The sequence below is a fragment of the Ascaphus truei genome, chromosome 3 (assembly GCF_040206685.1).
Source record: "Ascaphus truei isolate aAscTru1 chromosome 3, aAscTru1.hap1, whole genome shotgun sequence".
Classification (NCBI taxonomy): domain Eukaryota; kingdom Metazoa; phylum Chordata; class Amphibia; order Anura; family Ascaphidae; genus Ascaphus; species Ascaphus truei.
The window spans coordinates 145,945,436-145,962,935 of record NC_134485.1 but is presented as its reverse complement, the minus strand read 5'-3'; the positions used below and the strand labels follow the sequence as shown (position 1 = coordinate 145,962,935).

The 17,500-nt window shown below is 46.1% G+C and overlaps 1 protein-coding gene across 3 annotated transcripts in view; it reads right to left on the bottom strand.

Moving 5' to 3' along the window:
* The window catches only part of BCAS3 (BCAS3 microtubule associated cell migration factor), a 1,601,451-nt gene that overhangs the window by 1,176,530 nt on the left and 407,421 nt on the right, over positions 1 to 17,500 (bottom strand). For all 3 annotated transcript variants that reach the window (XM_075589630.1, XM_075589629.1, XM_075589631.1), the window contains one exon: positions 604 to 697. In XM_075589630.1, the coding sequence (XP_075445745.1) occupies positions 604 to 697 (94 nt within the window). The remainder of the gene's footprint in view (positions 1 to 603; positions 698 to 17,500) is intronic.

Sequence of the window (17,500 nt, the reverse complement as noted above, 5' to 3'; positions counted from 1 at the left end):
TATACTGCGAGAGCGTAGTATTGTTGAGGAGTTTATAGGGAAGTACCACTGGCACTTGTACTGTGGGAATGGGCCTGAAAAAGGGGTTCAACCCCCGGAAATGTTGCCCCCTTATTTAATTACATTTTGTCCTTCCTCCCCTCCTCTCCCCCCATTTTTATTTTTCTCCTCTCACTCCTCCCATTGGGTAGTTTTTTCACCCAATGCTTTGTTGTACATATGTACATTATTATTTTTTTTGCACTAGTCCTGTTGTTCATATTGCTTGATTTACTCTTGTTCTTTATGACAATTTGTTGTCTTGAAATCTTTTTTCTGTGTTGCGTGCTGGGAACTACTTTTGTTTTTTGTTGTTACCTTTGAGGAAAATAGGGTCCCTCTTTGTTCCTTTTGCACCACATTTTAAAAATATTGTTTTCTAAACATTTGACCAATTAGTGCTGTCTATACTATATACTTTTTGCATATTTAAAAAGTGGTTCAAAGCCACAAAACACCTTACAGCTCATTAAAGTGAATAAGACCACATAGGCTTATTGTCAACAAAGCACCATGCAATCTAATTATTCTACCATGAATTGTAAAAAGTATAAGTATAATTACCACTGGGGTTAAAAGCCATACAGCAGATTGGCTTCTCATGGGCAGGAAAATGAGCAACAATGCCTTCACCATCAGAGTCTTCACTGACAAGAACCTAGGCAAGAAAGAGGCAGAGAGATCAGATTAGACAATAACTTGGAGGTATTAACAGAAACATTTAGAAGAAAAGCCGGTTCCCTGTCAAACATTTTTTTTTATGGTTCGGAATTGTCCCTTTCGATTGTACAGTACGGATAAGAGTAGTTTTAGGGAGTCCCTGAAGTCCGTGAAGACCCTGAAGTCCGTGAAGAACCTCAATGTAGATGGAGTGAGTAGTCTTTTTTCATTAACCCCTTTAGTTCCTATGAATCTGCATAGGCTCTTCTTGAGAGGACCTAGGTAGCCTCACTATTATTAAAGGGGTTAGTACCACATGATGTGTAGTCTAATGTTTAAAAAAAAAATGTTTATGTATCTATTGATAGGGTTCACCATCGCACAAAAGCATAAACGAAAAAACTTCACATACATTCCATGAACATTGCAAGTCAGGACGATATAATGTGACAATTGAGGAAATCATTTAAGTCTATGACAAATACAAAGAGTAAATTGTGAAGACCATCTTTTTTATACATGATATATAATATACGTTTAGATCAAAAAAGAAACTTGACCAGATGAACCAAGAAGTAAACATTTAACAACATTATACTGTATGAACATTAGCTGTGTAATCATCCTTAAAAGTAGCCTATAATGAGAGGAATACGTATAGTTTATACAGTATATTTTGACCTTAGTACTTTGAGTTCACATAGACTGAGATGGTGAAAGTTTGCACTTCAGAAGAAACTGGGAGAGATAAAACATAAAACTGAGAAAGGTAGATATGATGATTAAATTGGTAAGATTTTGGCAGATCATTTTCATTCATCCTAATGTCCACTGTGATTTATAGTAGTACCAAGAGTAAACTTAACAATGCTTAAAACAGCAATATTATATTATTACAGAGGCATATCAGCCATATGTTACATCATAGTAAAGCAGCATTTCTGTATTTTTGCATTTTAAGGTGAAGTACAATTATTCAGAGCTGAATCATAAAATAGGAAAAAATTGTAGAATATTAAAACAGTAACTACTATACTATAGATGAGAACCGAGTGGCATCCACCCAACTCGGTTCCTCCAACTCAACAGGCAGACCATTTTGGTTTCATAAGTAACATGAATACAGCAAAAATGAATAAATAAGCATCAGGATGATGGATAAAAAAAAAGTAAAACGTTGTATTCATGCATGGTTGCCATACAAGCAATTAGCAAGATGGGACCCAGAAAAGTTTCGTGACCTACGTCACTTCGTCAGAGGGATGGGTCTCAACTATATTCTCTTTCTTTATATACTGATGTATAATTACAGAAAAAAAGCAGAAAATGGGAAAATACATACAAAACGTATATATACATAACACGTTCAACTCAAACACAATACATATTAAACAACATTTTAACCACTTCCATAATATAAGAAAAACATTTTTTTTTAATAAATGGGAAAAAATAATAATAACAGATTAGACACCATGGAAGAACAATGGTATATAATAACAAAATCTTGTCAAGTTAAATCAAAACAACAGCCTAAATCAGTAAACGAATAAAGGTAAAAAAAATAAATAGTGAATAATAAAATGTAAATCTTAAGTTTGCTATAGTGACTAAAATATATATTCACGTACAGTTGTGAGAAAAAGTTTGTGAACCCCAATGATAATTACAGAAATTGCCATAGTTTTTCCATGATAACCTTATTGAATCAAAACCAGTCTTTTCTTAAATATCCAATAGGGTTTATATGAACCAATTTCATGTCTTTTGAAACAAAATGATGTATGAATTAGACAAACTATGAGTTATTAAGAGACAGAGTATGTGCAAAAGTAAGTGAAACCCTGTTTTTATCAGCTAAATTATAGAGGATAATTAGAATCAGGTGTTTAAATCATTAGTTAGATCTTCAGGTGTGAGTTTGGGAGGCCGCACCCTATATAAAGATCAGAAACTTTGCGAGTTTGGTCTTCACAATACAGGTGTGTAGAAACACGTCATGCCAAAAAATCTCTGATAACCTCAGAAAAACAGTTATTGATGCTCCACCAATCCACGGTCAGACATATAGTCTACAAATGGAGAAAGTTCAAGACCACAGTCACTCTACCCAGGAGCGGTTGTCCTACCAAAATCTCTCCAAAAACAAACCGGCAAATCATCCAGGAAGTCACAAAGAACCCCAGAGTAACGTCCAAGGATCTGCAGGTCACACTCATGTTGGCTAATGTGCGTATTCATGACTCAACTATGAGAAACAAACTGAACAAGAATGGTATTCATGGAAGAATAGCCAGGAGGAAACTACTGCTCTCTAAAAAGAACATTGCTGCTCATACAGTATGAAGTTCGCCAAAGAGCTCATAGATAATCCACAAGACTTCTGGAAAAATGTTCTCTGGACAGACGAGTCAAAGGTAGAACTTTTTGGCCTCGATGAGAAACGTTATGTTTGGTTTTCGCCAAACATTGCTTTTGAACAGAAGAACCTCATCCCAACAGTCAAGCATGGTGGTGGAAGTGTGAAGGGTTTGGGCTGCTTTGCTGCCTCAGGAACTGGACGGCTGGCCATCATTGACACAACCATGAATTCTTCATTGTATCAGAAGATTCTAGAAGAGAATGTCAGGCCATCCATCCGTGAGCTGAAGCTGAAATGAAAGTGGGTCATGGAGCAAGACAATGTCCTAAACATACAAGCAAATCTACAAAAGAATGGCTGTAGAAGAAAGTCTGTGTTTTAGAATGGCCTAGTTAAAGTCCAGACCTAAACCCCATTGAGATATTGTGGCAAGACCTGAAGCGAGCTGTCCCAGTAAGGAGGCTCTCCAATGTCACAGAGTTGAAGCAGTTCTATAAGGAGGAATGGGCCCAAATTCCTCGCTTAGTTTAAGTCATTGCTGCTCAATGGGGTGCCACCAGGTACTGAATCTAAAGTTTCCCATACTTTTTCACACATGGATATTGAATGTTGAATCATTTGTGGATAAATAAATGTTGAAAAAGTATCATATTGTTGTCTAATTTGTTTGGTCAAATTATCTTTATCTATTATTAGAACTTAGATTAAGATCTAATAACATTTTAGGTTTGAAACGTGAAATATGTGAAAATCCTAAGGGGTTCACAAACATTTCCTCCCCACTGTACATCTCCAGTGAAAAATATTAACAATTACATAACCACCTTGTTGAAAATATGATCTATAGAATGTAGTGTGTATACCAGGCCTGCACAACTCGTAAAGTGAGAAGGGCTGAACTGCTCCAAGGAAAAAAAAATTGGGCCGCACGGGTAAAATCATCATCTTCACCATCATCATCATCATCTCCTCTAGCACCTCATCATCATCGTCGTCATCATCATCATCATATCTCCCCCAGCACCCCTCATCATCATCCTCATATCTCCCCTAGCACCCTTCATCATCATCCTCATATCTCCCCCAGAAACCCTCACTATCAACCTTTGCGATACTCCCCATCAATCTCTCATACCCCCATCTCTCCCCCTCACCCACACACATAATACTCCCCCTCCACATCAAACACACAATACCCCCTGCACAGCACACACATCACACCCCCCTGCACCTCACATCCCACCCCCCCTTGCACCTCACATCACTCTCCCCCCTTGCACCTCACATCACTCTCCCCCTGAACCTCACATCACTCTCCCCCTTGCACCTCAAATCACCCCCCTTGCACCTCAAATCACCCCCATGCACCTCAAATCACCCACCCTTGTACCTCAAATCACCCCCCATGCACCTCAAATCACCCCCCTTGCACCTCAAATCTCCCCCCTTGCACCTCCAATGACCCCCCCTGCACCTCAAATCACCCCCTTGCACCTCAAATCACCCCCCTTGCACCTCAAATCTCCCCCCATGCACCTCAAACCACCCCCCTTGCACCTCCAATGACCCCCTGCACCTCAAATCACCCCCCTTGCACCTCAAATCACCCCCTTGCACCTCAAATCACTCTCCCCCTGCCTCTCCCTTCACCCACCCTCTCTCTCCCTTCTCCCCCCCTCTCTCCCTTCTCCTCCCCTCTCTCCCTTCTCCCCCCCCTCTCTCCCTTCTGCCCCCCCTCTCTCCCTTCTCCCCCTCTCTCTCCCTTCTGCCCCCCTCTCTCCCTTCTGCCCCATCTCTCTCCCTTCTCCCACCCTCTCCCTTCTCCCCCTCTCTCCCTTCTGCCCCCTCTCTCTCCCTTCTCCCTCCCTTCTGCCCCCCCCTCTCTCCCTTCTCCTCCTCTCTCTCCCTTCTCCCCCCTCTCTCTTCCTTCTCCCCCCTCTCTCTCCCTTCTCCCCCTCTCTCTCCCTTCTGCCCCCCCCTCTCTCCCTTCTCCCCCCCTCTGCCCCCTCTCTCTCCCTTCTTCCCCCTCTCTCTCCCTTCTCCCCCCCTCTCTCTCCCTTCTGCCCCCCCCTCTCTCCCTTCTCCCCCCTCTCTCTCCCTTCTCCCCCCTCTCTCTCCCTTCTCCCCCCTCTCTCTCCCTTCTCCCCCTCTCTCTCCCTTCTGCCCCCCCCTCTCTCCCTTCTCCCCCCCCTCTCTCCCTTCTCCCCCCCTCTCTCCCTTCTGCCTCCTCTCCCCCCTCTCCCTCTTCTCCCCCCACCCCTTCTCCCCCCACTACACCACTCCGTTTGCCACACCTCACAGCAGCCCGTTTGCCCCCCCCCACCAGCACGTTTTTTACACCCACCCCTGCAGCAGCCCGTTTTTAACACCCCCCCCCCCTCAGCAGCCCGTTTTTCACACCCACCCCCCCTGCAGCAGCCTGTTTTTCACACCCATCCCCCCCTGCAGCAGCCCATTTTTCCCACCCCCCCACCCTGCAGCAGCCCGTTTTTCCCACCCACCCCCCCCCCCCTGCAGCAGCCCGTTTTTCACACCCACCCCCCCCTGCAGCAGCCCGTCACACACACACACATTCTCTCCCCGGTACTAAGCCCCGCCCCTGGCATGCTATGACCTCCAACCAATCCCTTCTACTGTAAAGCCCTGCCCCCGGCATCCAGCTATTGAAAAAAATAAATACTCACGGCTGCCGCATCCTCCTCATGCTGCTGCCCAAGCGCACCGCCACCGACTCGCACACCGCAAAACCCGGGGGGGGAATTGCCGCCATTTTTTAAAACTTTTTATTTTTTTTAAATTTATTTAATTAACTGGCGCCCGGCCGTAGTCATCGCGGGCCGCACAGAGTGGCCAGGTGGGCCGCATGTGGCCCGCATGTTGTGCAGGCCTGGTGTATACTGTATAAATATTAAGGAACACATAAAATAGTGTACGTGTAGATAAAAATTAGATGTATGTCTAATAAAATAGAGTGTATGTGTGAATCCCATAAATATAGTGTACATGTGAATATAGAAATATATATTTAATAATCTTAATGTGTAATATATTCAATATATTTTCACATTTAAATATAGTCAGGAATTTAAAAAGGTTCCGATTCAAATTTATAATTTAAACCATCTGGATATTAGGTAGAAAGAGTTAAAATCCAAAAGGTTCACCTCTACTATGAAGAGGAATATAATTCATCCCCAAAACGTCGGTTTTCTCTAAGTGGACACCACAACTGAATTGTAACAAATATGGCTGAACTATTACAAGCCAACTAGCCAAGCTTGGTCCTTCTGCTGCTGCTGCTGTCTGCAGTGTTACCTCTTGAAGTTATAGCAGATCTTATTGCTGGTTTTCACACGTATCCACTGTGGGATCAGTTTACTGTTTCTGTATCTTGGCAAGAACCCACTTGGAATGTCTTGTGTGACTACGTGAGGGTTAATAGATGCAACCCTATCACCTCGCCCAACCCTGCCCTAACTAGCCACTGCAGTGCCAGTAGCCAATGTTTGTGCTTTGTTTATTTTTTTAAATGAAACAGCAGATGTTGCTACAAACAATGACAACTTGTCACCAGGTTATAAGGTTTTCACAAGTAAACCATGGGGTGTGTCTGCCATCCACGTCTGAACTTTTACAAGTTAAGCTTGTTACTTCTGCTGCTTTCTCTGTCCCCTCTTGAGAGTTATAACGGATCTTGTCCATCCAACCTATGCATTAGGCTGAGTTTATAGTGGAGAATGGCCGTGCTCTCCAGCGCTGATGCTCACCTCTCGCTTACCAAGCGGCTGCTTTTCATGTTCTTGCCCCTCAGACAGAGCGTGTGCTCTGGTAGGCGGGGGTTGTGGGGCGGAGCCGGGTCGGGAGGCGGGACAGGGATCTGTGATGGATATGTATGTATTTGTATATATATACCCTATTTCCTCGATTCTAAGACGCACCTTTTTTCCGATTTTCACATGTCTGAAATCAAGGTGCGTCTTAGAATCGATGTATTAAAATAATTAAAAAGTGTCTACAGCACTAATTCCCTCTTTTCACTTGCCATGTTTCAGGAGAGGTCCCATGTCAGCGGAGGATGAAGCAGGCGGTAGCAGAGGTCCCACGTCTGCAGATGGAGTGCGGTGGCGGTGGCAGGACAGGTCCCAAGTCTGCAGGTGAATGAAGATAAGAAGACAGCGGGCGTGCGGTGGCAGGAGATCATAATAGCAGGAGAGTTAAGCAGGAGTGGAACGGCTTGGGAGGTGCACACTGTAATACCGGAAGTTGACCGATGTCTGACCTCCGGTTACAATGTGCACCTCCCCAGCCGTTCCCCTATGCCGCTCTGCTCCTACTCAGCTCTCCTGCTATTATGATCTCCTGCTGCTGCCGCACACCTGCTGTCTTCTTATCTTCATTCACCTGCAGACTTGGGACCTGTCCTGCCACCGCACTCCTGTCCGCTGTCCATCTTCAACCATCTGCAGACGTGGGACCTCTCCTGCCGTTGCTGCCCGCTTCATCCTTCGCTGACATGGGACCTCTCCTGAAACATGGAGAGTGAAAAAGTAATTTTCCTGGATTGTAAGGGCCAAATCGATGGTGCGTCTTACAATCGATGGCGTTTTACAATCGAGGAAATACAGTATATATGTATGATATATATAGGATATACCGGTATATCCAAAATATATATATCATATCTATAAAATATATATCTCATTTAATCTATATCCCTTATATCCATGGATATAATGGATATTTATATATATATGGACCCCGAATGAAAAAAAAAAAAATTTTAATTTTTTTTTGTACACTGCATACACTGCATGCACTGCACACACAGCACACTGCACACACTCAGTACACACACTCACCGCACACACAGCACCAGCACACAGCACTCTCACAGCACACTGCACACACTCACTGCATACACAGCACCAGCACACACACACTTTCTCTCCCATACACACGTTATCCTTTGATGAAATCCGTTACCGGAAGAAACACGTAGGGCACGTGGTTTTGCGGAATTACGTTTGATGGACTAGCTCATGCGCCTTCTGCCAGCAAGTCCATAGCAACACCAAATTCTGCAGCTGCAAAGCTGAACTATAGTAAGTTTATCTCAGTCAGGCGCTCTGACCGGTTTTTGTTATTTACTTATTGTTGTTACTGAATTACCCCTTCAGAGTCAGAGTCATTCTTCACCTCTCACCCATTCGTCACTGAGAGATGGTACAGTAACTAGTTATTAAGAACATACAAATATTCAACAAGCTTAGTACTGTGCCAACATAGATGTTACATAAAAGGGGACCCCCACCTATATCTCACCCCGTTTTCCCATAAGAGCAGGATTAGAGGTCTGAGTTTGCGGCGTCTTCCAATAATCACTTTGGACAAATCATTAAATACTTGCAGAGGCTCATTCTGAAAATGGATACAATTCTTCTCTCTGCAGGCTCAAATTATCTTCTCCTTAGCCGAGTAGCTATGTGTCACGGCTGTGCTCGCAACACAAACCAGGGTCGGACCGCGAGGCTGAGGTGGGGTTGTAAAAGCACCGACCTTAGACCGCGCAGGCTGATCCGGATTGCGCAGTTCGTAGTCATACGTAGCAGGATCAGGATAGGAGAAGACAGCATCGTCGTTGTACAAGCCAGGGTCAGGACAGGAGACGTCAGGATAAACATTGTCCAAGCAGGAGTTCGGCAACAGGTAGTCAGGAAGGCCCCGTTTCAGCTTAGGAGCGCGGGGTTGGCCTCTGCGCGTGCGGCGACCATGGCCCATGGTACTGGTCTCAGGAGGTGGTAGGCAGACCAGAGTCACACCGCCTAGCTGCACGGGTAAACCAGTGCTACAGCGCAAGAGTCCTGAGCGGGCTAGGGAATCCTCCGTTTCAGCGCAGGAACCAGGACACGGCCTCTCTAGATTAGGGAAAGAGTAGGCCCCAGGAACCAGGAAGCTGAAGAAACACAGGGAAACCTCCGCTTCAGTGCAGGGAACCAGGAAGCTGATGAACGCAGGGCGAAACCTCCGCTTCAGTGCAGGAAACCAGGAAGCTGATGAACGCAGGGCGAAACCTCCGCTTCAGCACAGGAGAACAGGAAGCTGAAGGACGCAGGGGAAACCTCCGTATCAGCATAGGAAAAGGAAGCTGAAGGACGCAGGGGAGACCTCCGTATCAGCATAGGAGAACAAGCGAGGGTTTGTGGCAGAACAGTAAGTGACATCCGGTAAGGACTATGCTCGGCAGGGAGCATTGTGGGAACATAGTACTTAAAGGCCAGCGGACCAATCCCCGGCGGGGGGTGTGAAGGTCCTGCTCCAATAAGTGAATACAAGGCTGGATTGCAGTGATAGATTGCACAGCTGCAGTAGATACCAGAGGGAGTGTGTGGCAGTATAGCTTTGGTGAGTGAATCCAGGCTGCAGTAATATCAGGTGAAGAGTTCCAGGACTGCACCGGTCTGCAAGGTAAGGCAACCAGTAAACCGCGTAGCGGATTCCTTACACTATGGAGCCATATGATAACATCTCTCCTGCGTTTCGAGTTATCTGACCTAAGGCCCAAAGCCCAATCGATTTCCAGGTCTTTTTCTTCGAAATCATCACAGATGGTGTTAAACATTATTAGGTAGGGCAGAGGAGGTCAAGGAGGATTGTTTCTGGGACATTACGAATCCTCAAGTTTTGTCTTCGGTCTCGATTCTCTTGATCCTTGAGACCGTCCCTTAAGGCAATTAATCTCCTGACCCAAACACAGGATTTCATCATCCACCACCATCTGTAGTTATAGGGCCTCATCTAGACTGGCTTTCAACTCTGTTGTCCTCTGAGAGAGGCCATTTATTTCTACCTTCAGTTCGGCCACAGCAGCTTTCAAATCTAGCTGCAGGGACTGATGCAGCATTGCTGTAAGCAGGTCTTCCAGGTAAGCACGTGAGATTTCACCCTCTGCAGCCAGACCTACGATCGGCCGATCTCGGTCTTTGTTTGTTGAGGCACCTGACCCGGCGCCATCTTGTTCACCAGTGGCTGTGCCCGACCCGCGCTGTGGCGGCGAGAAGTACCGTGAAACACCCTAAACGGGCGGCTTTTTAATCTTGTTAGACATGCCGGGAGATTTAGCTACGTGATCTGATCGTGCAATGTTAAAAAACTGCGGGGGAAATTAGCTTCTAAGCGTTTTAGACTGTGAGTGTCCCGGGAGCTCCCTCTCTATCCGACCATTCCGGTTGACATCACCGGAAGTCCCCCATTAAATCATCTTTAATAGAAGCGAGCCTTTGAACACTATCATGGGAAAGTTTTTTTCCAGCGGTTGCTTATTATTGCATCAGCTGCACACAACACTCTCACTGATAACACACTTGCAGGAGGACAACTTAGCCACCCCACTGCCACCCTAGCAAAACCAGGCCATGTTTATGTTTGAGTAGCTCAGTATTCAGTCAGGGGGCAAGATTGAACTATCACTAATATACGCCTCCACCATGTCGATAGCACTAGTTGCATTAGAGGTGTCTGCTGCTTCTGCGCTAGTGCGACCATGCCATAGTGATGAGCACTTTCCATAGTGCTGGGCCTCCTTGACAACTTATGCTGCTGTTATTGCCTCTCCACTATATATACCACCAAAAGCCACTTGACTTAAGGCCTTGAGAGTAAGAAAGCAGTATAGATAGTGTTGGTGACCACCGTGTTGTTTATGTGGGATGTAAAATATCGATATACATGCTGCACACCAATTTCTTTTTTAATAAATTATACTTTTACCATTGTTCCTGAGACCAGAGAAAACCTGCCATTAATCCGAAGTATGATCCAGATAAGAAAGCGCGTCACGGCACTGCAGATTTCCTCAAAAATAATTTATTGAGCCAGTAACATAGGCAACATTCCAACAGTTCTAGCAGCCTTTTTGAAGGCAAGTGGCGTCATGTGTTGAATGTACTGTTCCACCACTGAGGCTGCCCTCTGTGAACCTATTACTTCATTGCCCACCTCTTTCTGCCTTTCCTCCTTTTCCATCTCTGCCTGGACACAATCAATTAGATTCTTCTTGCTGTTTGCCACTGTCTCTTCACCAGGAGGGAAAGTATTTAATTCTGTCTTTAAAGCCGGGCCCGTGTTTAAAAAGTGTCTGACAAAAAAAAAAAAGCCATGTCAAAAAAACAAAAAAAAGACAGGGGATCCAATCAGGGCCCTCCTCATGGACGGGGAGTCGGACGGACTACAAGTTAATATAAGCAACTGCACAGGCGGGAGAAGCGTGTTTGAATGTTCCCGGCTGTGCAGCTGCTTATTCAAATACATACAAAAAACTTTAAGTACAATCTATTATCTGTCGTGTGTTTGTCTGTCTGTCTGTTTCACCCTTACTGTTGTTGTGTGTTTTTCTGTGTACTGTACTCTAGTCTGTTTTTTTGTCTGTGTGAGTAGTGTCGTGTGTCCATCCCGTCCTACCTCCCCCCCCCCCACATCCATTCTCCGCGGGCCTTTACGCGCCCTCCCCAGCCAGGGCCCAGGCGGCTCCTGTTCAGACATCCACAGGCCCCACCCCGGCAGCAGGCCCTACCACTGTCTCGGTCCTCTCCCCACCCCTACCAGTATCCACCTTCCCCCCCACCCCTACCGGCATCCACCCTCCCGAATCCGAACACAGCATCCACCTTCCCCTCCCCACCCCCACACCCCTACCGGCATCCACCCACCTGAATCCCGGCATCCACCTTTCCCTCCCCCTACCAGCATCAGACCATCCTCCACACCCATGCTTTACTTGTGTCTCTCCAGTCCTACACCACGCTACTGCTTCTACCAGCTCAACAGTTTTGGGCCCTTGCGCTGCGCACGCGGCCCTCCACAGCCTCAGCCAAGCGGCTCCTCAACCCCCCTTACCGGCATCCACTTCACCCCCCCCCCCCCTTACCGGCATCCACTTCACCTCCCCTCCCCCCTACCGGCATCCACCTCACCACCACCCCTACTGGCATCCACCTTCCCCCCTTACCAGCATCCACTTCACCCCCCCCCCCCTTATACCTTCCCCATACCGCTGTCCCAGTCCCCTCTCCACCCCTGCTACTGGCATCCATCCACCTTCCCCCCCTCCTATCAGCATCCACCTTCCCCTCCCCCCCCACCGCTACCAGCATCCACCTTCCCCTCCCCCCCACCCCTACCAGCATCCACCTTACCCCTCACACCTACCGGCATCCACCATCCCGGCATCCACCTTCCCCTCCCCCCGCCCCCACCAGCATCCACCTTACCCTAACGTCCCACCCCTACCAGCATCCACCTTACCCTCCCACCCACCCCTACCAGCATCCACCTTCCCCTCCCACCCCACCCGTACCAGCATCCACCTTCATCCCCCCCACCCCTTCCAGCATCCACCTTCCCCTCCCCCCCACCCTACCAGCATCCACCTTCCCCCTCACACCTACCGGCATCCTCCTTCCCCCCACACCTACAGGCATCCACTGGACCCGGCCTGATCATCCACAAGGTAAGTCTTTTTTTTATATGTACTGTGGGTCTTGGGGGTATTGTTACATGTATTGTGGGGCTTGGGGGTATTGTTACATGTATTGTGGGGCTTGGGGGAATTGTTACATGTATTGTGGGGCTTGGGGGAATTTGTATATGTATTGATGTATTGTGGGGCTTGGGGGAATTTGTATATGTATTGAGGGGCTTGGGGGAATGTGTATATGTATTGTGGGGCTTGGGGGAATTTGTATACTGTATGTATTGGGGGGCTTGGTGCAATTTGTATATGTATTGGGGCAATTTTTATATGGGTTGGGGTATTTTTTATATGTATTGTGGAGTTTTTTTTTTTAAAATGTGTTGTATGTGATGTGTGTGTGTGTGTGTGTCTATATATATATATATAGCCTATAGGGAACCATGTTAAAAATGGTTTTTGAGGCAAAAAGTGACACTGTGTGCTCATTTGCATGTCATTTCCCAGAATCCCTTGCTGCAGTGGAAGTGCTGTATGCTGGGTGATAATGGGGAAAGGCGGGTTGCAGACCTGCCTAAGACATGCAGATGAGCATACAGTTGTATTTACATATATATATATATATATATATATAATATGTACAGTATATATATATATTATATATAAATATATATATATATATATAAATAATCGCACACATTCTCAGTAAGCAATATATCTATGTATGGGGGGTTATATGTATTGTTTTTTGTATTGGGTAGGTGGGTTTTTTTGTTGGGGGGGGCGGGAGGTTGTATATATTTGGGGGGTGGGGATTTTTTTATATATATTTGGGGGTGGGAAGTTTTTTGGTATATATCTTGTGGGGGGAATTGTGTGAAGGGGGAGGGAATGAGTGAGCATGGGTAATTGACGGAGGGAGAGGAGAGAGGGGCTGAGTGAGGAAAAGAGGGAGTAAGAGTGAGACACAGGGGAGAGAAATACATGCGAGGAGGGAGAGAGAGGTGGTGAGATGGAAGGGAAAAAGATACATGGGAAGAGGAGGGGGGAAAGAGAGGGGGCTCGTGAGGTGTGAAATGGGGGGGGGCAGCGGGCAATACCGCTGACACGGGAGGGACCCTGCTAAAATGTTTGTCCCGGGCCCCACGATTTCTGTTGGCGGCCCTGCTCAAGGTATTCATCTCTCAGTTTGATACAGACATCACGGGAGTCATTTCTTAGGCATTCAAGTAATTTATAAACCATTGCTACCATTTCATCATCATCATTATTATCATAATCTTCATCGTTATTATTATGCTGCATATCATTTAAGAGTGACGATTTGGCTAATGCCCACATCATCCCAGCTCACAAGCATGGTGGCTTCCTAAAAGGGCCTCAGCAACCTACACAGCTCTCCCATCAGCTACCACTGTCCAGGTTGCAGAAAGGCCTCATCCAGCTGCCTTTGCATGCTCTCTTACATAATCATTGACCGCCTTCTGCTACTCATCAAGACGCTCAAGCATATATAATGTTGAATTCCAGAGTGTAGGCACCTCCATTTTTCTCTGGTGACGAGGCAGGTTGTTTTGTTCCTGCAGTCTAGACAGGGTTACTAGCTGTGTAGGATCTACTAAAGAGAGCACATATTTTTCTAGAAACTGAAAAAATGCCCTGCGGATCCGTACACTGGAAATGAGTAACTATTCAATTGAGTATGTGTGCAAAACAAGGCATGTGCATCATGTTGCCTTGTTTTAATGCTGCAATCAAGTTGTAATCGTTATCCTCTGCAGCAAACAAAACCGCAAGTGCCCTGGGATCCCCCGCCCTATTAAATTCTGTATGGGCATTTTATTTAGAACTCTGCATACACAAAGTAGTATGTCTACGAACGTGATGCTGACTGTCTTTTTTTTACCCCTCTAGAAGTTTAAAAGTATTCTGACTACACCCACCCAATGGGCAGTAATGTTCAAGTAGTCAATCACCTGTTAGTAGTGAGATATGCTCTACTGCCTTCTGAAGCAAGAGCTTCAACCAAGGATGAAACAACCTTGATGTACAGTTCAGAAAGCGCAATGTTAGAGAAATATGATTTGCTTGAGGACCACCATGGCTCTGCACATTGCATAATCTCTCTAAACCAGAAAAATAAGAGATTGATATTATCTCTTTTAAAAGTAATACTCCGACTTTGAAAAAGTATATGTTTTTGATCCAGGAAAAGAAGTGATGCTTTTTTGCCAAAAGACTGTTGAGGTGATGAACAGGATCTGAAAGAGAAAGCCGCATAGTCATCTCCAATCCCCCAATCTTTGGCACAGCAATTTCCAATCAAGCAATCCTTGAAGAACAAAGTTGAAGTCCAGCTCAGCAAATGTCAAAGCAGATCTGGATTGTAGACATGCGGGTGGAACCATTTAAAAGGTGTTGGAGCTTGCATTAGCTCAGAATGACCACTAGCATGCAAGGCAAAACATTGGGTCTTGTGATGGTTGATTGAAGGTAGCAAAGAAACATTTTGTTTCTGTAGTAAATCCAACTAACTGTAGTTCAAATTAACATCTGAATTTGAGGTCCAAAAGCATAGCTTGTCATTGTTGACTAGTGCTTTTAATCTCAGAGTCTCCAGGGAGATAGTGTTATATGGTTGTCAACAAAACAACTCCTTGAGGCACAAACTCTGCTAGACTCTGAAAGGTTCTTATTCTGAAGCCAGGGTCACGTGTGATGTGTGAATAGCCTCCCTTTCCAAATCACACCAAGTCCTATAATATTCCTTCACTTTATTAGAAAAGCAGCAGTGAATACAGGTACTTGTGGATGTTGTGTACTGCTGCGGCAGAGTTTATTCGAGCATTTGCCCGTTCTCTGCCGCAGCAGTAACCTGGCGCGCGCCGGAGGGTGCCGGGCGCGCGCCGAAGCAGCGGAAGAGCGCCCTCCGATCAGGGCGCTCTCCCTACCGCTGCCGGGTCCGCCGGGTCCCCCGGAACCCCCTGCCGCCGTCCCGCGATCGCGGGACACCAGGGCTCCCTCGGGGAGCCCTGGACGCGCGTGCAGGGGGCGCTGACACCCGATGACGCGTGACCGCGCATCGGTGACGCGCGGCACGCCGAGGGAGTGGGGCTAGCAAGTTGGGGCATCCCCCGGCTTGCGGAACTAGCCCTGCTCGATTTAAACGTGTCGGCAGTGTAGTTGTGAGTTTGTAGTTGAGGGCAGGTAGAAAGAGATGGCATTGCCATGGGAGTGTGACAGGAAGGTACTCACTCAGCCAAGTCAGGAATGAAAATGAAGTGTAGGGGAATCTGGGTAAAAGGAATAGTCTTGGGACAGACTATCTGTCAGCAAAACAGGGTGGAGGGCAGAATAGCCCATTCTAGGAGAGATTTCAGAGGCTGCTGTAGCAACTCACTGATCACATGCCCAGAGGCAGGGAAGGCAACATTGTAACATATCACAGGCACAGTGTGTGTGTGGAGAAAACTACATGCAGCTGAAAATAAGAAACTGACAGGCAGAAGCTGCAAACAAGGGGGGTGGGGGGTGAACAGAGAGAGCAAAAAGGGGAATACTTGTTCCATGACAGTTCTCTCTCCAGATACAGTAGGTCACTGATAGCTGCATCAATATTCTGCAGTGCCATGTCAGTCAAGATCATGCATTGTACAGAGTTACAGTGAGTTTCCAGATGTTTCTGTGCAAGCCACGTCTACAGAGCAAAGGTCATAGCCACTTTGTAGGCTGCAATCAAAAACAGGTAACATCTTGCCAACGGAGAAGAACTATAATAGTAAATACAGATGTTTTTGTTCCGCTATCCCTTTGACTTGCACCTTGGCACAAAATTTAAAACCCTCATGTGGCTCAAAGGAGGGGATGTCATTGGATGGTGAGCAGTTACTGTAGATATTGAGCTGAAAAATTAAGCATCCATATTGAGCGGCCCGCCTGCAGGAATCTTGTAATCTTTTTTAAATACGTCATGTTTTATTTTTATTTGTTCAGTGGCCTACAGCCCAATTAGCCAGTTTATGTTAATAGGGATGTAAGCCCTTCTTATAGATGAGGGTTGTTGAAGAGGGAGTAGAATGGGGGTGGGTGATAAAGGTAGATAGAAAAGGGAGGCCAAGCACACCAACAAAAGATGAAAAAAGGTTACTGCAAAAGGATCATTTATTGACTGAGATAGTCAAACGCATCCAACGTTTTGGTGCTAAGCACCTTCATCAGGGGTGATAAAGGTATATGCCATAGGGAGTGTAGTTTGACCCCCCCTCTCCCCCAGTGAGGAATGGGGTGTTAACCCCTTGTTTGCAATAGGGATTAGTAAGGGATTAGTAAAGCATCGCAAAACAATGCATTACACACCTCTTTGCTATGCAAGGGGTGGTGGTTGGTTTAGTGATAATAATATATTGGAATCACCTTAACTAGCTGGCAACTTAGGCTACTAATGGTTTAATATATTAAAATGTAGTTATTTATTTAATATATTTTTAGCATCTATTACTGATTGGTTCGGGTTGTCTTGCTAGTGGCCATTATATACATAGGAAAGATAGGCCTAGCTCCAGCCTGGGGTTGGTGATAAAATTCATCAATATTTTGGGGATGTAGCCTGATATCACCAAATATCATATATAAGTTAATACAGCTCAACCCCATTATAGCACGATCCGTTACAACGCAAATCTGCTTATAACACGAGGTGAGTGTGGCTCCCAATAAAATGCCTTACCATGATGCAGATCTCCTACCATGCCATTTTCTAGCCTCTCCTGTGCCCTGCTGGGGTGACCAGGGCTTGTCATGTCCCAGGTGGCAGAGAGCTGGCTGCCTGCCTGCACCCCCCCTCCTCCTCAGCTCCGGCGCCAAATTGACACCAGTTACCATGGCGACGCGTTGCTCTGACGCTCTCTGTTCAGGGGGATCACAGACACACACACACACACAGAGACCCGCACACACAGAGACACACACACACA